Source organism: Lacerta agilis, chromosome 2, assembly GCF_009819535.1.
Source record: "Lacerta agilis isolate rLacAgi1 chromosome 2, rLacAgi1.pri, whole genome shotgun sequence".
NCBI classification, from domain to species: Eukaryota; Metazoa; Chordata; class Lepidosauria; order Squamata; family Lacertidae; genus Lacerta; species Lacerta agilis.
The window spans coordinates 74,161,947-74,187,864 of record NC_046313.1 but is presented as its reverse complement, the minus strand read 5'-3'; the positions used below and the strand labels follow the sequence as shown (position 1 = coordinate 74,187,864).

At 40.2% G+C, this 25,918-nt stretch overlaps 1 protein-coding gene across 2 annotated transcripts in view; it reads right to left on the bottom strand.

The window, feature by feature from the left end:
• The window catches only part of ATG7 (autophagy related 7), an 89,266-nt gene that overhangs the window by 24,208 nt on the left and 39,140 nt on the right, over positions 1-25,918 (bottom strand). For both annotated transcript variants that reach the window (XM_033140776.1, XM_033140775.1), the window contains exon 17: positions 22,220-22,342. In XM_033140776.1, the coding sequence (XP_032996667.1) occupies positions 22,220-22,342 (123 nt within the window). The remainder of the gene's footprint in view (positions 1-22,219; positions 22,343-25,918) is intronic.

The window sequence follows — 25,918 nt, the reverse complement described above, 5'->3', positions numbered from 1 at the left end:
CTGAAAAATATAGTCTGCTTAATTTTGGGCTGCTTGCTAATGATGAAGGGGCTCAACAGGTATAAGCTAATGTGAAGGACCAAGGCAGGGGCAAGCATTGCGAGTCCAATGACAAGGGACAAAGCTTCCCTAGAATCAGAGGAAAACTACAGTGAGGAAAATCACAGAGAAAACAAATGTGGACATACTGAGGGTGATAGCATACTAATTTCTGATTCCAGAAGCCAGGATAAAAAGGGGGGGGGGGAATACTAGAAAGAAGGTTTGCTGTGAAATGAGAAACGAAAGAAAAGAAGCATGTTGAAGTGAACCACCATTATTGTACCATCACACGTATTAATAAACTGTTTATGCAGAACAATTTAAAGGAATGGCAGACATCACAAATGGTAGAAATTGTGATTTTGTGCCTAGTAATGCTACTCCCCACTGATTTGTTTGGAACTTGGGGTTCATGATAAATATGAGTCACAATTAATAGAAACTGGGGAATAAAAAAACAATCATAGCAATTACTCCATATCTAAAATTAAACGTGAACACTAAAATAATGAAAATATTATATATGAGTAGAAGTAGGCAATGGTTCAGTACAGTAACTGTACTGTAATTTTGAAGTAATATCAGTTACTACATCTTCAGCATATGGAAAACATCCCACTATATATTTCCATTTCCTCTGACCTGACAGTACAGCTGAAAAACTCATCAACAAACAATAACGGCAAAGAACCTGAATGGAAAGGTACGTAAGTGAAGCTTAAACTAGAGTAGAGGAATCTAGTAAAACTTCTAGCTTGCAAATATAAGTGTGTATGCAGTAAGGGATAGATATTCTGGCTAGACTTAATGGAGAAAATGTATGAACAATTTGCCGTATAAAAAGGTTTTCAATCTATTAGTCCTTCTAGCAATATAGAATATCTGGAGCCATAAATACATACCTCCCATCCAATCTAAGAACGATTACTATGATAAACTTTTTAAATAACAGATTTCTCCGTGCTCTTTTAGATTCTTCCAACGAAAACAGTCTATAGCTACTATAGTGGTAGGAAGTTACTCAATGGTACACTAGAACCCATCATGCTTATGGGTTGATTTTGCTCGAGTGCTTTGTTCTAGGTACCATATAAGATACAATACATAGCAGAATCACTCCAGTGTTACCTTGGTGCTAGGTCTGAATGGCCAGGGACTGCATGTTGATTTGAGAAACATGTATCCTGCTTCCACTTGTTAAGACAATGCCTGCACGCTCATACTTATGAAGAGGAGTATTTCCTAAGTCCCATTTTCTAGGGGTACTGAGTTCACGATAGTTTGCTTTAAATGATCATCATGAACACAAAAGAAAAAAGGAGATGGCTTATCCAAGAATGAAACAATAATTAAAGTGCCTTCAATGAATTCACGAGCCTGTGGCCAGTTCTGAGCACCAGTTTCAGAAAAAGGGTATTGTTAAAACTAGAATGTGTCCAGAGAAGGACAATGAAGATGGTGAGGAACCTGGAGACCAAGTCCTATGGGAGAAAGGTTGAAGGAGTTGGGTGCCTTCAGTCTAGAGAACATGCAATAAGATTGCCATATTCAAATATTTGAAAGTGGGTTGGATGGTAGGATTCTAAAGCATAGCAGTCAGATTGTACCAAAAGGATTTTATAAAGAAAATAAAAATTAAAAGCATTAGAGAAAACAATAGTACAAATCCATCTGAAGGTACTACGCACTAAATGGTGGCCTTTAAGAGGCGCAACCTTCTTTCTTATATCCCATTCCAGTTTGAAACGTGAACTAAAAATACACCCTGGGATATTATTTCCATGATCCAAGTTAAAATAGCAAAGTCATGTAGAAATGCACTTTCAATGGTTCCCCCACCAACTATAGAACTATTCCCTATTTGTAACTAAGGATGATGCAGTTATAAGAACATTCCCAAGGTATCGCTTGATGGCCAGGGCCATGGTCACTTAAGTTGTTTGCCACCATTCGTTTCTTCAAATAAAGAAGCCAAAATTGAATGGATATTTTAAAATTTGTATCCCCTCTTCAACCCCTGTGGCAGAGTTGTCTAAGACCACAATAAAAGGATAGCATTCAACATTGCACAAGATTTCCACCTGTGCCCCTAATTTGTTCTAGAGGGACCCTCAACGCTCTGGAGCATATCTGAATGGGTGCAGGGGGAGGAAGGGGAGGTGGAAGTTATGTTGAGCAGGCTGAAGTCAGTTCTGCTTGCACACGGACACCACTAGTTACAATTCAAAATCTTGTAAATATACTGAAGCAATAAAAACAGCACAGCTGTTTGGAACTGGCTGCAAATAAATCCTTGGGTGGGCAGCAGAAGAGGTCATAAGAGCTTTTGGGATCTTCAATGCAATCTTATTAGTGTTGTTTTCTTTTCTGTTATTAAGGGAATAATTTTGATAAACGAAGTTTAAGCAGAAAGCTTAGTAACCTAAACTACTAAATTTAACTGAAAACTTTGCTGTAGATTGCATCTTCTCTGTCTATTTGTTTGATGTGGCTAAACGTTTTGAAGAGGTTACGCAAGTGGCAAGTATTTTTTGTTTTGTTTTAAATACATACAGCAAGCCAGTTATTTGTTACAGAGCATTACCATGAGGGTCATTCTGTAAGATGCCCTACTGTGAAGGGGCACTAAAGGAGTTCCACTAAACAAACTTTGAATAAAGACTTTTCTGTTCTCTTCTATGAGAGGGAACTGATAAACCTCTGGTCATTGGAAATGACTGCGCAATGCTTGAATTACACACACATGCATGTACTGTGATGCATTATCACATGATACTTTACTTTTCCAAGAATAACCTAATAAAATGAAAATACTTCATAACCATGAACTTTTGCATCTTAAAAGTTAGTTATTTGGCAGTCTCTAATGAGATTTAAAATCTTAATTGTTTACTGAAGGAGAGAGATTATTAAATAAGCTGTTTTCCTTTAAATGCCAACACTTTTCCAAAAATATATTTTTTAAAACCTACTATATGTATTTTATTTACTATGGGCCAAATGAATTTCGCATATGTGAGAAGAAAATTGGCATCAACCACATGTGAAATAAACTCTTGGCAGGCAAAGTACAACTGCTTGCCATTTAGAAGATTGGATTCAGGAGAAATGCCTTTTATTTTTTTTCTCTCAAATCAGGAAACTTAGCAGAAGAAAAAACGGAAGTGACTTTTCAGGTAATACTCTGTAGCAAAGTTGTATCATCCTGAAGGCCTCATTTACTTAACTTTACTCCAATCATCATCTTACTGTGAAAGATTCTATGCCAGCTTAAATACAAAGAGAGGAAATCATGAAACACCCCTCTCATTGATGGAGCATTTGCAAATTGAGGGTTGCCCTTCCCATTTGTCAGTAAAAACAATGATTCACAACATCCCAACAGCCGATTATATTGTCATGCCTTCCCCAATTCCAAGCAGTGGGGAGTTTAAGGGGGTTCCTTTGTCTGGGTTTTGTTTCCTTTGTAAGGAGTTCATGTGGGTATATATTAGGAGTATATATTAGGAGAAGAAAGTACCTTTTTAAAAATTACTCAAAACAGCATATGGTTCTTTTTTCCAACAACTTCTGACAATCGGCCAATCTCAGTCAGGAGTAAACTAAAAGTAGAAGAAAAGTTCTAATAGCGCACATAACAGAGGGAGAGTATATAACTGTGCACCTTTAGAGGCAAGCAGTTCAGCAGTTACCTTTTGCCATGGTAACCTAGAACCAAAGCAAAATTGTGTGCATAAACCTGTATATCTCACTTTTCCTTTTCCTTGCTGTTTTCATTAACTTTTAAAGGTCCTGGCAGATTGTCAGGCAGATGTTTTCACTTTGCATTGCTATTTCAGCACCAACCACGCAATCCAGAACAGTCTGACTACATTTTTTTTAATGAAAACTACCTTGCATTTGATTTTCTGCATCTTCCAAGGTAAATTGTTTAGGGCAGGTAAGAACAAGGGCATGACAACAGCTAATGATGGCTAGTTGGATTACAGGAATTGTCTACTAAACTTTCCTTCTGGTTTGCATTCACTGAATTTTACTGCAACTTGCTTTTCAGTTGCAGCACACATTAAAAACAAAGCATGCTTGTAAAAGTTTAAAAAGAAGAACTGCATCCCTTAATGCTCACTTTCCAGCAAAGTGTTCAAGTGGCAGAATGCCAGGAGAAACCCTGAATCCTTTTGCTCCTCTGCACACACTCCCTCCTGACCATTTCCAATAGAGAAATTTGATGTGTGAACTAGCAGTTGTTGCTACATATATACACTGCTGAAATGTTCATAGTAATTCCAATGCCTTACGAGTGACCCTGGCAATATGAAGAGAAGTAGCAGATTGTGCCAGCATCTTATTACATCAATAAGTGTGTGCCAATGGAACAAAAAAGGACTATGCCACAAGCAAGAGAGCGAAATCTAGGGAGAGAAAGGGAATTCCTCAAAACTGGTATGGGGGGGGGGGGAAGCTGAAGGCAGAGAGAGAGAGAGAGAGAGAGAGAGAGAGAAGGCTATAATACTATGCCACAGCAGTATTGTAATCTGTGCAAAACTTTTCCCAGAGGTAGCTGACTTTACTTCCTTTGCTAATTGAAAAGCTTGGTGTTGATGTTTGTGTAAATTCTGTCAACACCAAATATTAGATCTTTCAGTGGAGCAGGAACTATGTATTTATTTTTTACTCTATTGGCATATTTAGATGACCAATTGTGTGACCTTCTATATGCTTGATAAATAATAATGCTTTCCTCCAATTTACTACAGAATAGATTGTAATCTCCTGGATTCTTCTCCCCATGGTCCACTTTTTAAATTTTGATGTTACGCTTCCCACAGTCCCTCTTCGTCCATTAAAAGCTAAAGCAGCACTGTATGAAGCTCCAATGCAGATGGCACTTAAACAAATCCCTGAACTGTACTCTAAATTTACTTCAGCTTGATACAAGGAAAGGTCCTTACCACATCCCCGTAAAGTGAAAACGATGCCAGTTACTAAACTTATTCCATAGCAGTTCCAAAGCTCTCCCCGTATTAGGATTTCAGAAAAGCTGTCTTGCACCTCACTTTTATAAGAATTTTTAAACATTGTTTTATACATGAATTTCCAACGCATAAAATACCCAAAGGTTGAACTACAGGCAACTCCTGTTTTAGGAGCGACCAAAATGTGCACAATCGTACACACACGCATAGTCCCGAACCTGGAAGTGAGCTAGAAACATCAAAGACATTACTGAAACATCACTAAAAGGGTGGAATGGGAGTAGGAGTAGAACAGGGTGTTTGCAGGTGTCTTCAATGGGTTTCTGATTCCACGCAAGTACACAGTGACCTGGAACGCAACTCCCGTACAAAGGGATGACACATTTGGTGTCAGAAGCATTACTTCTGTGTAAAGCACTTTGGTGTATATTAACATGAAAACGACCACCACTGACTCTCTGGCATGTTTGAAAACAACAACCCAGAATTTGCACCTGATTTGTACATCATCTGATTTTCATTAGAAACTAGAATTGTTTGACACGATAATTAATACAGTGCAGTAAGATCTCATCTTCACTGTAAAGCAAGTTGTTAATCTTACACTCCCTCTTCCCTAACAATAAAAATAAATTTAGCTAGGACCATATTTACATGCTTCCATTTTAAGTCATAAACCTGTGACCTCTCTCTGGAAATACCAAATAAAGTCAAATCATAAAATGTAATTGAGAAGATTTTGACGATCACAGCTTATAGGATGCAATAATTCCTATAAGAGAAACACCATGTAAAAGAACAGATGAACTGGCAGCTACTGTTACTATTCGGCCATATAAAGTTTTGCCAACAAGTTAATACCCTTAAATTTCCACTTTTTTTGTATTTTTCTATGGGCAGAAATATACTTGCTATGTAATACATTAATATGGATTCAACCTTCTGTTTAAGTAAGTGTTCAAAGGAACTTATACTGACCAAAACTTAAAATTCCCCTCTGGTCATATACAAGTTTAATAATAATTAGAGCAGCTAATTTGAGACCGAAGATGTCGAATGAGATAATTAGAGCAGAATTCACTGGGTTATCTTGAAGATGAATAGTGTAGTAACACTTTTGACATATTAAAGCATTTTTTTTGGTAAGAGGGTTTTTTGTTTCTTTCACAATCTGAATTGCCAATATTCCTTCACCCAGAAGCAAGAGCTTTCATGAACATGACATCAGAGCATCACAGTGAATGAGAGAAAGGAGATGGGGCAGGATTAGTGCAACACAGTAAATTGCTCCAATTAGCATGTTTTCTAAAAAGTCAGGGATATTAACATTAGTATACAGCATGATGCAAAGCTGGTAAGCCTTTGGGCTTACCTTGGAAAAGAATAGCTGACAAATTACACTTCATAGGAACAGGAAACACGACAAGTGCCTTTAAAATTTTTTTTAAGCCACCAAATGTGTAGAAAACGACAACAAAAATGATCAAGGAACTGGAACGTAAGAAAAGGCTGCTGGATCAGGCCTCTGGTCCATCTAGTTCACCATCTTGTTCTCACAGTGGCCAGCCAGCTGCCTATGAGAAGCCTGAAAAGCAGGACCGGAGTGTAACAATACTCCCCACTTGTGTTTCCCAGCATCTGCCATAGAGGAGCATGCTACTTCTGAGAGGAAGGAGAACACAGCCCAATTTTCCACGAATCTGTCTAATCCCTTTTTAAAGTGGCCATCCCTTTATCTTTTGGGAGTGAATTCCATGGTTTAGCTGTGCACTTTGTGAGGGGAATACTGTACTTTTATGTGTAAAAGACGCCCCCTATTTTTGGAGACTCAAATTTCAGAAAATGGGGGGAGAAGGCATAGAGTTGTTGAGCTTTTTTGGGTGGATTACCCAGGGTTGTTTAGCGTTTTTTAGGGGGGGGGTTGCTGATAATCGCTCACCCGCACGCATCACAAAATCTGCCTCTCGTCTGTCCCCTCACCAGAAGCTGCCAATCACCTGCCCAACTGCCGCAGCGTCAGCAAATCAACACCACCCATTGACGCAGCAACCAATAACACGCACGATAGCTGTTAACAGCAGCGGCAGCAACCAATCAAATGCACTACCCATGTATAAGACAACCCCCATTGTTTAGCATTATTTTTAAAGAAATAAAACTAGTCTTATACACGGAAAAGTACGGTACTTTATTTTATCTGTTGTGAATCTTCCAGCATCCAGCTTTGGGGGATGGACAAAATTCAAGTACTATGTAAGAGAGAGGCCGTTCTTTCTCCACACCCCTTGCATAATTTTATACCTAGCCTTTCTTTCTGGCTTTCCACAGCCAGAAATAGCTACACAAGACTATTTTGGCTCCTAAAACCTTGGAAAGGTAGCTGTCATTGCAATGCAGTTCTTTTTCCAGCTGTCAGAGATAGGGGCCAGGAGAGAGGTGGGTCAGAAAGTAAAAGGTGAAGTTGATATAAAAGTATCCCAGGTGCCTAAAGGATGCTCTCTCCCCTTCTCCCTCCCCTCTCCAGAGGGCGCCAAATTTTACCAGATTTATTTTAGAAGTAAAAACAGTACAGTGGTACCTTGGGTTACATACCTGATCCGTTCTGGGGTGCCGTTCGCACCCCGAAAAGTCTGTAACCCGAGCAGTGATGTTGCGCTTCTGCGCATGCATGACCTGCGCAGAATGGTTCTGCGCGTGTGGCGAAACCCGGAAGTAAACAATTCCAGGTTTGCTGCGTTCGTAACCCGCGCCGTTCGCAACCTGCAGCGAACGCAACACGAGGTACGACTGTATCTTAAAGGTGATTTTCTTCCATCTCCCGGCTCAGTGTTAGGAAGCATACTGTGAGTTGTTAAAGATACACAAACAAGGTTCAGCGAAATCAGTAAAATCAGAATAGCTGAGGTATTTGTAGGAAAAAAAGCACAGTAAATGAGAACAGTAAATGAACTAATAGCACAATATTGAGACCCAAAGTCATCAAAATAAGAAAAAGGAGGCTTTAAAAAAAAGGAGCTGAAAGACAAATTTGCCATTTCCAGTCACTAGAAAGTGGTGGTGGGAAATCTGTGATATGGGGGGGGGGTTAATTCAACCCAACAAGCCCCTCCATGAAGCCAATTCTAGCAAACTTCATCCACCCACCAACCATATGAAACCTTCTGAATCATTTGTTAAGCATTTCGTTCTGCCTTGCCACTTTCCACACTTTTCCTAGGAGTAAGACATATTTTACAAACAATTTCCCCTAAAGCTAAACATAAAATAGAAATATAAAATACATTGATTTTGTAAATATAATGCATAATATTTACATCTTTAAGTATTTAATGTTAATGTAAAATATGTACAACTCCCCCCTCCTGCAAATTTTTTTGCATCTTGCCATGCCCCTGGAAAGTTGGCCAGGTTTAATTCCTCAGGCTGGAAGTGGTTTCCCACCCCTGTTTTAAAGCCACTGGCAAAAAGAAGAAGAAGGCAATTATATAAGGAGCTCCGGAAGACTAATAATAGGATTTCTACAGCTTCTTTTGAATCCATAAAGCTGCCAGTTAGTTACGGAATAAGTCAATGCAAATAAAAATCTTTATAGGCTTGCTCTAAGTCTTGCAGAATGACATTTCAAAATAGTCTTATGCATGCTCTCACAAGTTTTTGTGATTTTCTTTTTGCAGGAAGTAGGGAGGCAGATGGATGGCAGATCTAAAACAACCTTTCCATAGCAAACTTCAGTAAGTGCTGATGAAATAATTTAAAGCATATATATATATATATATATATATATATATATATATATATATATATATATATATATATATATATATATATTAGAGTGCCATCTAAACTATGGTCCCAACCCAAAAACTTGTAAGGACAGCTCCAGAAGCCTGAACGGCCAGGAGTAGCAGAGGCTCCAGAAAAAGTAGACTGCTGGGGGCGGGGGGCGGGTGGAGGGGAGAGGAAGGGAAGCTCCATCTCACATTTAATCTTTAATATGGTATATGATATGATATGATATAAACAGAAACAAGTTTATATCCACATTCAGACATGGTGGGCTAACAGACTGTCAGGCTATTTTTAGGGTGGGCATTTGCTCACTCTTGGCTCCTTGGTACCGCCTATAGCCAAGGGGTCCCCTTTCATCTGCTCCCAGTGCTAACAATTTGAAACTATTCAGAGCATTGGCCCACACTAGAGGGGAGAGGAAACTGAGTTCTCTCCAATGGCTGTGCAGAAAGTAAACTTTCTCCCTTTGCAACAGGTTGTTGTGGCAACAATGCAGTCCTACACACACACAGCTGTCACTGGATGTCTGAATTCCCTGCCAAGAGAAGGCAGGAGTGACTTGATTTCCCTCAGATTCAGTAGCTGCATTTGTATTGCCGTGTGTGATTCTTTCAATAAAGCAAGGCAAGGCAACCCCCTCCCCGAAAAAAAAAAAAACAGAAACCTAACATACATCACAGCTCTATCCAATAAGGTACTGCATAAATGTGAGAGCTAAACTACAGTGGCTGCTCGGGGGGCTGGGGGTAGGAGATAAACAAAGGTGCACATGGACACTAATAGCAATAATGATAATTGTATTATTTATACCCCGCCCATCTGGTTGGGTTCCCCCAGCCACTCTGGGCAGCTTACAGTACATATAAAAACATAGTAAAATGTCAAACATTTAAAACTTCCTGATACAGGACTGCCTTCAGATGTCTTCTACAAGATGTGTAGTTCTTTATCTCCTTGACATCTGATGGGAGGGCGTTCCACAGGGTGGCTGCCAAGAAGGTCCTCTGCCTCATTCCCTGTAACCTCACTTCTCGCAGTGAGGGAACTTCCATAAGGAAGGTCCTCAGAGCTGGACCTCAGTGATGGGGGTGGAGACGCTCCTTTAGGTATACTGAGCCGAGGCATGCAATGAGCAAAACAGCAGCGACCCTTTACAAGTATTACAAGTCAGGAGTGATAACTCACAGCAGGAAAATCATTCCATGCTGTTATCATGATTCTGTTCCTTCATGTCTCTCTATTAAAACACAGGCCACATTTAAACATTCTCCACCAACTGAGACTCATTTAATTTCTCGTGTGACTTGTGCGTTTTGCACTGCTGCTTGGCTCTGCTCCATTTGGCTTCCAAACTAAACACTGTCTGCCATGGTTCTGGGCTGGCACTCTCTCCCTGTCTTTTTAGTTCCCAACAGTGGTTTCTACAGTCTCATTTTATTTCAAGTTCAATAGTCTTCCAGAAGAATTGCTCAACTTAGCTTTGCTAACCACAAACAAACTACATAGGCTGTCCCCAAAGGTTCAGCATAGACTGAATAGGCTGACTTCTCCCAAACCAATAATTTTAGAACCAGGAATAAAAGTGTCGCCTCTCTGAAATACTGGAACCTATTGAAAGCTGTTTAGCTCTCAGGGCAGGTTTTTCCTGCTGAAACCGAAATGAGAATATTTATATATTCTACTTTTGATGCCCAATGCAGCTTCAGACCAAACTACATATTATGAGAAACCTGTGGCTTCTATCAGCAGCTCAGAGTTTCCTTGCTTCTGCCCACTTTATTGGTTATAGCTTGCATGGGGCAGGGAAACTCCAAGCCAGATGGTGCTGTGTGATGCATTTTATTTGATTAAAGGCAGGCACGTGTTCCTTGTGTAACCTGTAGTTTGGGTCTTATACCATCACTTTGAGAATTTATTTCATAGTGGCCAAACAGGGAGTTTTATTATTTTCATTTGGGTTTTTTTTAAAATAGAGTTATAAGCTTGGTGGATCAGGATAATGCTGTGGACACAGTGAATCTTGATTACAGTAAGGCTTTTGAAAAAGTACCCCATGAGCTTCTTGCAGAAAGGCTGGTAAAGTGTGGGCTTGACTGGGTAACTGTTAGGTGGATTTATAACTGGTTGACTGATCGAAACGAAACAATGTTCACTAATGGTTCCTCACTATCCTGGTAAAAAGGGACAAGGGGGGTGCCTCAGGGTTCTGTCTTGGGGCCCGTTGTTCAACATCTTTATAAACAACTTGGATGAAGGACTTTGATGAAGGATGAAGTTGCTCTGGAGGACTGGGAAACCTGAACCTCATGGCACCATGGGTGGTGGTGGGTCAGAAATGTGTGAAAATTACCTCTCCCCCTTCCCTCCAGCAAGAATGTCTCCTGGATCAAACTCTCTTGCACAAATGAATGGAAGGAGCCTTTGAATTAACGGAAGGACATGTTTAGACCTAATCCCATGTGTTCAAAATTTGCAGCTGGCAATTGTGAGGTACGGCCCAAAGTGCATCTACATCACCATCAAAAAGGATGGTGTTTACTCTAACATGAACTCCTAAAGGAACTTCTGTACAGATTATGTGCACACATTGGCCCATCTGCTTCAGGCCGCCATGGCTGCGCTTGCTGAGCCCAACTACTTGGGATGGGACTTCAGCACCCAGCAGGTACCCGTGGCAAAGGATGCAGCGGCGGAGCCGGAACAGAGCCTCTCCCTCCGCCCTCCCTCGCTTTGCATCCCTGCTGTGGGGAAGGGTCCGTGCCCACACAGCCACAACAACTTTTGAGTCCCCCCCCAAAAGGTCAACAACCTTGGCTTCCCGCCTCACAAAAAAGCTCAATTAAAGTTAATTTGGGGGTGGCTAAACTAAATTTGGGGGGACTGGGTGGATATTTGCACCCCGGCGCCGCATATGCTAAAGACGGCCCTGACTATTAAAATACAATACTCTTAAAAAGTCATCTTAGTGGAAAAGTCCTGAAATATTTGGCATTAAGGGATTGCATTCACACAGAATACAGTGACTTCATTAGTATTCAAATACTCAACAGTTTACTAGATGCAGACTTGTCTCAAGAAATTTATATCACCTTCAGGTAAAGCAACAACACTATGTGTTTATTGAAATCTACATCTGGAAGTAATTTGTACAACTGCAACCAAATTTTTCTCTTCCAACTCCAAAGACCTACAGGGGCCTATATACCAGGCAATTGTTTGTCTGTATGCAGACATAGCATGATATTATTTATGTTCTTAAATATAGCAAAAGGTTTATCTGCATGTAGTTTTGTCTTATTCATCACATGAGAATGACCAGTGTTATGAAACTAAGATATGAAAGCTAGGAGCTAAATGGCACATTAAACCTAGGTTATGGGTCTAGGCACACTTTTTATAACAAGAATACAAAGCTGAAAATGAATGAACTGCAGCTAAAATCTTATATTCATTTTTCACATGGTCTAGTCCTCCTCTGAAGACTGCAAAAAACAAAGCCATACTTCCCCTGCCCGCCCCCCTAATATTCTTATGAGGGTCCCTTCTGCAATCCTCAGAGAGTGGCTGGAAGTGGGAAAGGCAGAAAAGGTCATTCTTTCATTCCAGCAGTGGCAATTTTAATCTGAAATCTTAGGCGCAGTACTGCTTCCAGAGCTCAGAAACTGCTTGCATTAATGAAATTCCCTGTTGCAAAACGTGCCTAGAACAATGGGAGTTTCAAATGCTAAGAATGGCAGAAAGTCTCTCAAATGGCCTATTTATTCTTCATTGCCCTGGAACATACTGAAAGAAGTAGAATACAATTTGCATGGAAAAGCTCAAACTCTTCATCAGGAAAAATATTTTAAGTCAACTATTTATTTGGCAACCAATCCGAAAGGGATTTTAAAAGCCCAGCTGTAATAGTGTATGTCTAAGACCTAAACAAAATTTAAAGAAGAATAAAATTAAAATTATCTTGCTACCTAAGTAATAGCTGCGGTCTATCCCAAAGGCTAAAAATTGGTCGATATTCTGAAATTCAAAACTACTCAAAAGATTTATTGATTTTGCTTGCAGGCAAATAAAAATGCCTAACTTACATAGCTTTAAAATCAGTGATCCCCAAAACACTTCAAACAGTTAAAAATGTAAGAGCCACAATATGGTTGATGAAAAAAATTATTATGACCAGAAAAGCATAAAGGAAGTAATCTAAGTTTTTCAGAACATTTTACAACAACTAGAGAACTATAGTCATACCTTGGTTTTCGAACAGCCTAGTTCTCGAACGTTTCGGCTCCCGAATGCCACAAACCCAGAAGTGATTGTCCTGGTTTGAGAACTATTTTTGGAAGCCGATGGGGCTTCCACGGCTTCTGATTGGCTGCAGGACCTTCCTGCAGCCATCAGAAGTTGCACTTTGGTTATTGAACATTTTGGAAGTGCAATGGACTTCTGGAATGGATTCTGTTTGACTTCCAAGGTACGACTCCTTTGTCCAACATTTCTGATCCCCAATGGCTGATGCTTCCAAAAGGTTTTAGACTACAGCACCTGTCTAGTCTTCTCAGTACTCACAACTTACGCAGGGTACACAAGTTCACCTGCCTTTTTCTCTAGCACTCTTAGACCTCTTTCTAGGAGGCTTATACTAACACCAAGCCTGCCTCCCTTCTCCACTAGCAGCCAATCTTTAGAGACCAGCAGTAAGAATGCTCTCCATTTCATGCAATGTCTGCATGCACTCCTTTGGGTCCAACGCCATCCAGACCGAATGACTCCTTTTGGCAAATGTACCTTCTACACAATTTTTCAGGCAAACAAGTAGGTGACTAAGAAAGGAGGGGTTTTTCAAGTCGTATCGGGCTATGCCAGGCACCCCCAACCTGTGACCCTCCAGATGTTTTGGCCTACAACTCCCATGATCCCTAGATAACAAGACCAGTGGTCAGGGATGATGGGAACTGTGATCCAAAACATCTGGAGGGCCGATGGTTGGGGATGCCTGGGCTATGCGAACAAGAGTAAAACTAGTTCTGAAAATGCTGGGCATATGCTTGAATGCCAAGAAACACTAGGCACATGCATATAGTGGTTCACATTTTAATCTAAAACGAGTCTCTCTATCTTCTTTGAAACAGGACAGAGAAGCACCTGCAGCTAGCAGTTGTCTCCCATGAGAGTGAGAAGTTATGGGGGTGGAGTATGAAGGTGGGCTCCATCATGTTGATTCTTATAGACAAGCTGACACTGGCTCAATGAGCTCATGTACTTTTGTAAGGTGCCTGTCAGGGACTGGCAGGGCTCTGAAGAATGTGGGGCAGAGTTAGGGAGAAGAGCCGGGGCAGTCCGAGAAGGAGGAGGGCACACAGGATGGGGCAGAAGAAGAAGGGGCTGTTCTGGCAACAGATGGGTAACTAGACTCCCCACCTTCCTCTGCCCCGCTGTCTCCTACAACCAGGAGGGGCTTGAAGCGGGAAGAACAGCAACAACCTGTCCCAAGAGGACATATACCGGTAAGCTGGCAGAGGGCAGGGGCTCACCATTGCTGCAACTGCTCCACAGAGTGCAGATCTGAGGGACAGCTGCCTAGTGGCTAGAAGTGTGTGTTCATGAGCATCTGAAGCACCTTGAGATTTGCTTTAAGTGCTTCTTTTGTCGATAAGACATGACTCTAAGATGTGTGTCTGCCTTAGCTGGGGTGGGCCAGGACAGTGGAACATGGAGCTGGCAGTGTAAACGTTCAGTTCAAACAGGCACTCAAAACCATTTGCAAAAGCTAGAAACCAACCATTATTGATCAGCTTTTATAATTTTATAGTACTTTATTACTCTTTTCAATGTACGTGGAAGCTTGCATAGAATCATAATGTAAGAAGCAGGTACTGTTTCCTGCAACATAATAAAATACTCCCGGTAAAACTACATTCCATCTTTAAAAGACATTTTATTTTTACCGTTCTAAAACGTGAAGGGATAAGAATGCTATTGCTTCATGCTTCTTGCAGCATCATCTCTATAATTTTCCAATTCAGTTCTACCATCACATGCCATAGTTACATTATCCGAAATGTGATTGTTAAAGCTTATGTTTCATTACGCTTGCAAGAGATTTTTTTTCCTGACCAATTACCCCCTTGTGATTAGTTAGCTGTTTTATATCTTAGACGTGGGGTTATATGTCTAGGATACAAGTGACCTAGGAGGAAGGGAGGAAATACAATTAACAGCACTGCATGGTGGTTTGAGACTGTACAAAGGGTTTTAGATTCTCCATATCCATTGTTTGTTTATTCCAGAAGGGCTAATTTCCTGGGAATGAACCCACAACATACATAATGCCTGCAGGGGTTTTAAAATAACTTTTGAACTACACACCATATGAAACTAGCATTCTTTGGACTTACAAGCTTCTTGTGTATAAAAATTAAAGACAAAGCCTCAGAATTATATTTGTTTCAAGTACAATAGGAGGACATTAGGAAACTTTTGTACCTTGCTTGATAAGGAATTGTTTAGTGGGTTTTCTGAATTGATTGCAGAGTCAAGAAAATGTAAGATAATAAGAGATTAAAATGGTCTTTATTCAGAGTCAACAAGAGGTGGCAGTGATTGGTACAAATATTTAGTATACAGGCAAAACTGAAGAACGAGATAAATACAGATACCCATGTCTCAAAATGACAGCACTCACAGTATGTAGCCCAGCTTGGCAAAGCTGTGATTGAGTCACACTGCTTTTAAAACCATGAGTGGGTTGGGCTGGTCAACAAAGTAAATAGAAACAGCATTGAGCAAGCGCTTTGTAGGATAGGAAAGTACGGTTGGAGAGTTGAAGGTGGTTTGGATGGTAAATCAGTACTCGTGGTCTGTTCACATCTCAGTTTTGCTAGTTTCAAAATAGATTCAAAAACCTGCAACTCTTATCTGGAGAGAGGCGACAGTGGGACAAAAAGAAAATGGGCCCCATGAGAACAGATGCCTCCCTAGTCTAGATTATTTCAGCTTTCATAAAAACGACTGGCTGCCTCCAGTTCAAACAGAGATTTTCCAGAGGAAAGAATCAACAGTGCAACATGTGAGCCCCAAGGGACAAGATACTGGGCTCAGTGAGGCAAAAGTCTGGCTCCTGTTGCAGAGAAAAATGTAGTAAGGAGGGCATCAAGCAGAGGTCTGTCCCGAAGGAAAGAATGGCAAGGTAAGGGGCTACCGGGATTTGGGTACGCAGCTCTCAGGTTTAGAAATGTGGGCAGGCCCTCGCATACAGATTAGTCACTTTTTCGTAACTGCAATCCACTTTCATAGAGCCAAGACACAGAAAGAGGTTAAAACCATATCCCTGTAGGGTGCTTCACAACTAAGGAACAAAATTGCAAGGAATTTACAGCTCTTTAAAAGTGCCATTTATTACTCCTTCACTTTTTACATGCAAGACTGGAAAGCAGTACGTATGCTACAACTGGCAACTGCTCACAACATATAGCAGGTATAATAATTACACAATATATATGAGGTGAGCTGTCCACAGACGTAATAGTTTTGTGTTCTGAAAGGTGCATGAAAACTCATAACTTTGCTAGTATGAAGAGCCTGAATTCTTCAAGGGCATTTTTAAATGCAGATTTCCTATGATTCCTTCCCTTAAATTTCAGTTTTAATGACTGACTCCAAACCTAAGTTTCCAAGAAACAACAGCCACATTACTTCCTGTAGCAATCAAACCTAGAACACAATTGTTAAAGGGAAGATCAGAGTTCTGAATCAACGCTGTCAGTATTTAAATTATTGTTGATAGTGGATTTTGTTATATTTTTGTTATTTTTTATTTATTTATTTTAAAATGCACAATCTGTGTGCAGGCATGTTGTGGTTGTCTTGATAACTGAGTTCTGTATCTGATGTTTATGGTCTGTAGACCAAATTAACTAAACTACCGGTAAGCTAAACTATTGCTACTACTGCAAAAACAATGTAACTCTTAAAAATGCAAACATAAATTTCAGAGAGGAGGCCATGTCTGATATAGTTGAAAGGTGGGCGGGTAGGGATTTGTTGTGGTTCTTTTAAAAAATAGCCATGATTGACAAATTGCAGATGTGATATTTATTTTTCACATATTTTCAATTAACATTCCTTACTTTCTTTAAAAAGTCTTAGCGCAGATTGCATATTAGAAGTTTCTCTGCGCTGAAAATACACATCAGAAGACAGACTAAGCTAGAACACTTTCCCCCCAATGACATGCTAATTTTCCATGTATATGAAGGCCTCTTAAAAAAGTAGAGACACCTGAACATGTGGACCACATGCATTTTAATCACACACTGATGAGGCAACGGAGCATGGGGGAGGGGGGCAGGCAAAGCCAATTGTTTAAGTAACAGTGTTGTAGAGGTAAGAAATATTATTCAAAAGAATAAACAACATACCAAAGTGACAGAAATAAGGAAGGGCACAAAGCATCTCTCAATAATTTCAACCCTAGAGCAAAACAGATGTATGACATTTTGAATCTGACTCCACAGCCTACCGGTAAGTACTAGAGTACTTTACCTTTCTAAACTATAGTTCTAGTCAAGTTTTTAGTAAGAATTTGATCACAAAAGCTTGGATCCAAAAATCCCTCTGGGCAAGGGGAGAAATATGCACATTGTTGAAAATGTTAATTAATTCACTGTGTTCTGAAATATTGCAATAAATGCTGCTGGCCTTTCTGCCAAGTTGAAACCTACAAACAATTTAATTCCTTCTAAGATACTTCTGAGTTTTCTCTCTTAATATTGCATCATAATAAATGAAGCTCTCTACTACAGATTGAATACAAAACATTTTCAAGCATAAAATGACAGACACCCTGCATGGGGAAGGGAGGTGCCACTTTCCTCCTATGCTACCTGCCCACCCCAAAACCATTTTAGATGATTGGGAGACTCTGCATAACACCACACAACAGGACTGCAATTTGGGAAGAAAATCTGAGCCAAAAAATGCATTCCACTCATGTATTGGAGTCTCTGAATCCATTCCATAGCCTGCAACAGATCATTTCATTTACTGACAAGTGAAACAATACTGGAGGCACAGACAAATCAGAACTATTACAAGTATACCGGAGGGAAAGAAAGTGTTTCTAAGCTTTAACTTGGCAAAAAGGCCAGCAGCATTTATTGTAATATTTCAGTAGGCAGTGAGTCAATTAATATTTTCGACATCTTCTGCCACTGAAAACAAATTAAAAGTTCTGAATGAAGAGGTGAAAAGATATGAAAACCAGGAACAGAGTGTGCGATGCAAAGACCTCTCAAATATATTTATGTTCAAAACCCAGTGCAAGGAATTACTTAGACAGTGGTATCCAATGCTCAGAGTAGACTTAATCAATTGATTATAATGGGTCAGAATGACTAGGGATTGGTTATGACCCTTAATCTTTGGGTGCTGTGTATGTTCTAAAGATTAAATAAAGCTACTAAAGTTCCAAAATTACATGAATACTTTTAACTGAGGAAAGGGGAAGAATCTGTCTTCATTTTTCCCTGTGACAAAAAGCTGAGATTCAGAACACATTGGCTATTGGTGTTGTCTTGTCTCACCATCCTTCAGTAATTGCTCTGTTACAAAAACTGATCTGTTAAATGCTTCAACTGATCAAGTAAGCTTATCTATCCTTGCTATTACTGCCAATTATTTCTAGTGTCTAGAACCATCTCTTCCTGGTGATTTAAAATCTCTTGGCCAAAATAATCACAGTAAAAAAATTGGCACAATGTTTCATTTAACAGGGTAAGAATCTACAAACAGCACTATTTGTGATGGCAAGAGCTTCTCACTTGATCTAAAATGAAAACAATATTCTATGCGAACAGAGTGGACAAGGAACAAAGAGAAAGGATGCTCTAAAATGAATCAAGCACTCTAGAAGTAAATTCATCAAGTTAATACTAAGTGCAGCTGATTTCAGAGCATTACATACCTTCTGTCTGTGCAGTCCTTCAGTAGAACCAATTTTCTTTTCGAAAACTCAAAATTTCACTTGCATTCATGTAATTTGATAAGAAATAGAAAGGCTGGTACCAGTATATTTATCATATCAATTGTAAGACAAGCATAAAGATGTTAAGAACAATCCTGCAGAATCAGACCAAAGGCCTATCCAGTCCAGCATTCTGTTCCCCCAAAAGCCAACCAGATGTCTATGGCAGTGTTTTTCAACCTTTTTTGGGCAAAGGCACACTTGTTTCATGAAAAAAATCACGAGGCACACCACCATTAGAAAATGTTAAAAAAATTAACTCTGTGCCTATATTGACTATATATAAAGTAATTTTTCAATTTTTCCCACGGCACACCAGGCAACATCTCGCGGCACACTAGTGTGCCGCGGAACAGTAGTTGAAAAACACTGGTCTATGGAATGCCCACAGGCAGGAGATGAGGGCAATTGCCCCCTCTTGCTAGTAAAATTATATATGGCACCTTTGCCACAGACATTCTGATCTGATTATCACTTACGAGGAAACTACAATCCTATTGAATTGGATGAAAATGAACTGCAGCTCTACTGACAAGGATGTATCATGATCAAATTTCAAAGGAATCCAGGTGGGGGTGGTAGGTGCCTGCATTAGCAAGATTGTATTATAGTGAAGTGCAATGAAAATTCAAAATGAAACTCAATGGTAAATAGTTGCAATATACCATATACAGTATTGATTATATGGGCACTGAAACACATTCCCTGCTGCACACACCACACCTTGCAGAATAGACGTTTTACTAGAAGGAAAATACAAGAAACTTTCTAATCACTTTTCCAGAAACAGATTTCAAGCAGCTTACTCTCAATTACTGTTCCGAACAGTTTAAATTAATTTATTCATTCCAGAGAGTTTGCAAGTTTTCTTGTTTTGTTCTTTAGTTTACTAAGAAGAAGCGGTTGGAGGGAAGGGCCAAAGAAGAGGATACTATAATAAACTAAATAAGCTGCCATTAGCAGAAAGATGAGGGTTTTAGCACAGAGGAAATACAATCATTTTCAGCATTCTGACTTGAGACTATTAATATGCTTTCTCTCTGAACTAGCTATAAACCCCAGGTATATATGGAGACAGACCAGCCACATCAGCTAAGAATTGGGAGCAAGCAGAAGTTCTCCAAGTGAACAGCTTTCAATGCAAACAAGGCCACTTGGGATGAAGTGGGAGTTGACCTCAACAGCTATTGCATTATAAAGCCATGATGAAGATACAATGAAATTCTCTAGCTTTTTTTTTTTTTTTGGAATGACTTCCTGCCGGATTAAAACCAGATGTGAGAGGAAGACATATTTACTGGCATTTTTAGGATACCTTGTCATTTCTAAACCCCTAATATAAACTTCTGGGGTTGTGGCCTTCCATTTGTACAAGTTCTCCTTGCATAGCATAACTTCCCCTCCCTCTTCTTTCTTTACATACTCCCCAAATCTGTCCCCTCAATCCCCCAATCCTCTGAAAGAAGATGTGGGGGGCAGGGCGGAGCGGGTGGAGAGGTTACACTGAACAAGCAGAAGTCCTTGCATGAATGGCTATGTTAGCAACAACCCTTGCTTGTTTTACTTAGTCAATGAATAAACTGCCATTTCAAGTTTTTGCATGCAGCCTAATCAAAAGTTATGCAAATATGTAATGCTGATCCAGAGCTCCTCTGTAAGTAGGCAGGATATTGTTTTTCACTTTAATTGTTAGAGTAGCTCACGATGAATAAGGGGAATGCCTTGCAGAGTTGGCTAAAAAAATTGAGCAGGCAGCAACCTTGTAAATCAAGAGGCATGCCTAGTTTACAATAAGTTGCTTGATCATGGTGTATCTGTAATGCTGAATCTACACAGTGAATTCTACATCTGTGATTCAGATAACTCTTCGTCTATTTCCTTTGTTGTTTCTTTTTTACTACCCATTTCCAAAGGAGGAGGGCTGGAGCGCCATTTCACTAGCTCTGCTAGGAAGACCAGCTCCGTCAAGCTGGTCCCTCCACTGATTTTTCACCTAACAGCAGCCATTCCATCAGGCTAGAATAGAGATGGAAGCAGGGCTATTTCATTGGCTCTGATGAGAGAACAGCTGTTTCTAGCAGAGTGCTACCCTTGTCCTTTTACTGTTTATCCATTTTATTTATTCTTAAATTTCTACCCTAGCTTTCTCTAAGGTGGGGTACATGGTTCCCCCCTCCCCATTTAATCCTCACAACAACCCTGTGGGGTATGTTTCTCCTGTCACATTCTCTCAGCCCCAGGTCAACCAGTGAGCTTCGTGGTCAAGTGGGGTATAAACCTAGATCTCCCAGGGCCTAGTCCAACACTCTAACCACTACATCACACTGGCTGATTGTAGTAGCAATGCCTCCAGAAACATCTAAAGAAACTAACCGGCTGATACTTGACCCATCTCTTTTCTCAGGGGAAATAATACTTCTTCCACAGCACATTTTGAAGCTAAATAGACAAAGTAGTTCTTGAGTCATGCAACAGTGGAAAAAGTTGTGGTTATCCATATTTTGAGGAGATAAATTGCACTCTAATAACTGTTCTCTGGTCATAACTTCAAACCAATTTCCTGTTACAAAAAATGTCAGACTTCAACATTAATCCGCAGTTGAAAAGAGCTTTATAAAATCATACCAAAAAAAATGAAGTTTATAATGGCCAACAGCAAAGTCAAATGCTATGTCTAATAATAAAACTGCAGCAACTACACCAGGCCAGTGTTGCCACCTGGCATTCTTAAGCAGCTGCCATGGGCCTAGCACCCAGATAGGATTCAATGCTGATACTTGCCCTCATTCCCTTCTTCATTTTTTACCTGGCTTGATATTCCAAGCAATGCCAGACTAAGGATCTGTCAGCTTCACCATTCCATTTCCAATACTGGGCCAACTACATGTTTCTGGGAAGCTTGCATCCAAGTGATCAAAGAAACAACCTTCCTCCATTGTATTTTCCTTACGATTGTAAAGGAACTCTTGTTGTGGAACAGCAACTGCTACTTAATTCTCATGGTTGGTGTTACACACATACACAGACCAGCATAAGAGTTTTTGAGTAATAGGTGTATGTATGTGAACTGCCCACCTAGCAGTTCGAAAGCACGTCAAAGTGCAAGTAGATAAATAGGTACCGCCCCGGCGGGAAGGTAAACGGTGTTTCCGTGTGGTGCTCTGATTCACCAGAAGCGGCTTAGTCATGCTGGCCACATGACCCGGAAGCTATACACTGGCTCCCTCGGCCAGTAAAACGGGATGAGCGCCGCAACCCCAGTCGGACACGACTGGACCTAATGTTCAGGGGTCCCATTACCTTTATGTGAACACACACACACACACACATATATATAAAAGCATTTTATTCACAAAAGCTGCTCCTATAACAACCGATCCACTTCGAAGCATCTTACCTCAGCAGCTTGGGTCTCCTGATGCAACAGAGTCAGACCTGTGAGATCTTCCAAGAAGGAATGTGAGGAATTAAAAACCTTTGCTAAGAAATTAAAGCCTTCTCTTTCATACTGCTCAAGGACCTGAAAAACAAAAGACAAGAGGGAAGTGTGTTACTCCTTTTTGTTGTTGTTCCAGAATCAAATCCCAAAACAAACTTAAACGAAACAGAACAAAACAGAACAAAACAGAACAAAACAAAAAACAAAACACGTGGCTGTTAATAAAAGATGGACAAAATAATAAACAAACATATAAATCACAGCCTCCTAATTTAATCTTCTATACTGTACAATAGCACTTATCAAACCTTTATTAGGCATTTACATGTAAAATTGCGAGAGAAAGAATCACATACAGGAACTTTAAAATATATATACACAAATAAACAACAATTAAACACATAGGCTGATTGTATGTGTGTATTAATAAAATCTAAAATTTCCTCCTGTTAAAGTACTCCTTGAAGCACTGCTGCCAAAAACTCAGCTACCCCCACAGTCACCCCTTGGTCAATGTCAGAGAGACAGAATCCAACACTTCCACCATGCTGCGGTTTCAAACCGTCCAAAAGGGGGGACAACACGCGGTCACGCAGCGTACTGTGTAGTGGACAATAAAAGAGAATATGCCCTACAGTGTCCGGGACATTCAGGGAACATCTGCAGTATCTCTTGTTTCTGGGAATATTCTGATATCTACCCCTGACAAATGCCGAGGGAAAGATATTCAGTTGGGCCAACATACCGTATTTTTCGCTCCATAGGACGCACCGGACCATAGGGCGCACCTCATTTTTAGAGGAGGAAACAAGAAAAAAAAAAAAACATTTTTCTGGTTTTCCTCCTCTAAAAGCCCTGGGTTTGTTTTGTTTGTTTTTTGAGGATCAGCTAAAAGTTTTGCAGCTTTTTTGCAAAGGGAAAAGCCCTGGCTTTTTGGAGGACCAGCTAATAGTTTTGCAGCTGTTTTTGCAAAGGCAAAGGCTCTTTTTTTGAGGATCAGCTAAAGGTTTTGCAGCTTTTTTGCAAAGGGGGAAAAGCAAAGAGGAAAAGCCCCATTTTTATGTGGTTTAACTCACATTTCTGAAAAATCTTAAGGGAGCTGTTTCTACTGTTTCCAGTCAGATAATCTAATCAGCCAGTCACATGTCCTGGGGAAACAAACAACCTCCCTCTGCAGCACATTCAACAAAGGAGGGCGGGGCTGAAAGGGAGCCGGGACTCTTATCTCTCTCCCGATCTCTTGCTGATCAGCTGCTGAGCGGGGTCCTTTCAACACTCCCTTTTCTCTTTGTAAAATAAAAAGCACAATCTGCTTTTGGCCCCTGGGCAATTCAGCCCCAGGGACCACCATTCGCTCCATAAGACGCACAGGTATTTCCCCTTACTTTTTAGGAGGAAAAAAGTGCGTCTTATGGAGCAAAAAATATAGTAAATGCCCTACGTTGGGCTGGTATTATTAGTTTAGTAACATAGTTGACCCGGCTATCTAGGATATTTAAATCACAGAATATGGGAGAGCAAATTTTATTTACTGCTGCCACAATATTTTGTCTCTCAACATCCTTTAGTCTAAAGATGGCACTGAGGTAAGACGCTCTTATCGGAGCTCAAAGAAATCTTCAACTATAAGCCTTTGTTGTTGGTCCTCCCCTTCTGTTTCTTTTAGCCTCTTTACCCTTCTAAATCAAAGGTGAAGCTGTTGTATTTTTGAATACTTTTTGAATACTTTGACTGCCCCGGTACCGTGATTTAATCTTAATGAAGTAACCTACCTGGCATTCCCGCCCGGGCTTCCTGTTGACTCCTCGCGTCAACTCATTCCAAGAACTTTTAAGGACTTTAACCTTAACTTCTTTTAACTTTAACTTTTAAAAACTCAAGCCTTTCAACTCTCAAAGCTATCAACCCATAAACTCCTTCACCATTTCTAAGTCCTTCGACCCCCCAACCTTCAAATTATTTTCAACAAACTGAGTGAGGAGAGGAAGAATTACTTCAAAGGAGTGCCCTAATTGGACTCAGCCTTAAATTCCTCCTGACTTTCATGTATCTCTTATTATCTCACAACTTAAACCTTTGCTGCAGACCACTTAAGACCGATTGAGATTGTGACTTGGAACCCTAGTATTCTACTCAGAAGTTTGGCCTCACTGATCTAAGAAGAATCTAGTAATGAGAGGAACTAAAAGACCCAGATGTCCTGATATGGAAACTGACATAGGGTCTCCAGGTCTCAAACAGAGTAATTTAGACAATTATCTGCTGCCTCAAAAACAGCCCATGTCTCCTCCAAAAAAACTCCTCAATTCTTTGCACGAAGAAACAGCTGAAGAGATATTTCCAGCAATAAATGAGAAGGATAAAGCTATTACCTCCTTAATCGAGGCACAAAGATTGACTGTACAATATAGAAATACTTTTGCCTATGCCAAAAGAGAACAATAAAATTAATTTAACACTACCTAAATGCATATTGCAATACTCGACTTTTCAAGGATACATCGCAAATGAATAATGACGATATTCACAGCCACTTGTGAAACTCAGCAGTCTCCCTTGCAACTAGTGCAATTTATATACAGCTGCAATGCAAACATTATCTCAGTTCATTTCTGAATGAAGCAAGCCCAGAGAACAGCTTACATACAGGATATTTTACTTAAAAAAACCAACGAAATTTAGGTTTCAATATATGAAATTCAATCCTATTTAAGTATGAGTCTTCAAACAGTCATATACCTCCTGTTGCTTGCTCATCTCTTCAGAAGTATCCAGCTAGGCCTTACATTGCTAAAGGAGGAAACTCAGAGGAATCTCTCTCAGCTGCAACCATTCACTTGCAAATCTGCAGCCAGTGTTGATTGCTTTTAGCTGACAGCATTACACAGCTAATTACACAAGGAGTCCTGAATCAAACTGAATGCCAGGTGTCCATCTTGTAGCACAGCTACCTGGTCAAATTGGTATTCCAGGTAATGTGCATGGTAAGAATGGGGAAGCAGAAAAATGCAGTAAAATTTCCAAAGAAATAGCAGCAAGCTTTTGTGCTGCATATAAAAGCAGACACTACTGTATTATCAGAGGTTTTCTTTGAAAGGGAGTGGGGAGGCAAATCAGTATTGACTTAAGGAAGTGTTGCTGTTATCTTATCCAGCGCTGAAGCTAAGCAGGTCTGCCTTTCTAAGGTGGGGGGGGGGGGACGAGACGCTTGGGAACCATATGCAAGCTGCTCTCAGCATCATAAATAAATGGCCCAAAATTTGAATAAATTGTGAACAATTCAAGTACCACCACTATAACCTAACGTTAATTAAAAATATAATTTGTCCAACCTTCGGTCATAGAAGGTGGAGTTGATTTGATCATTGCATTAGTACAAGTGTTTCTGATTGCCAGATGGAACGATCTCCCTTGTTTCCCCTCTGTGCACTGCTGTGAAGGTTCTCTTGAACCTAAAGAGCAGATTTGGGGGTGGGGTGGGGAAAGCCCCATTGTGCTGGCTTCTGCTAACACACAGGGTTAGTTGAATCTGGCCCAGGGCCTCCAAGGTGACTTACAAAAGTAATCAGATGGGCACTAGGGGATTTGATCCAGGAGCAAATTCCTTAAATGGAATGCCACCACAGAGAAGGCCCTATCCCAGAGCAGTGCCAACAG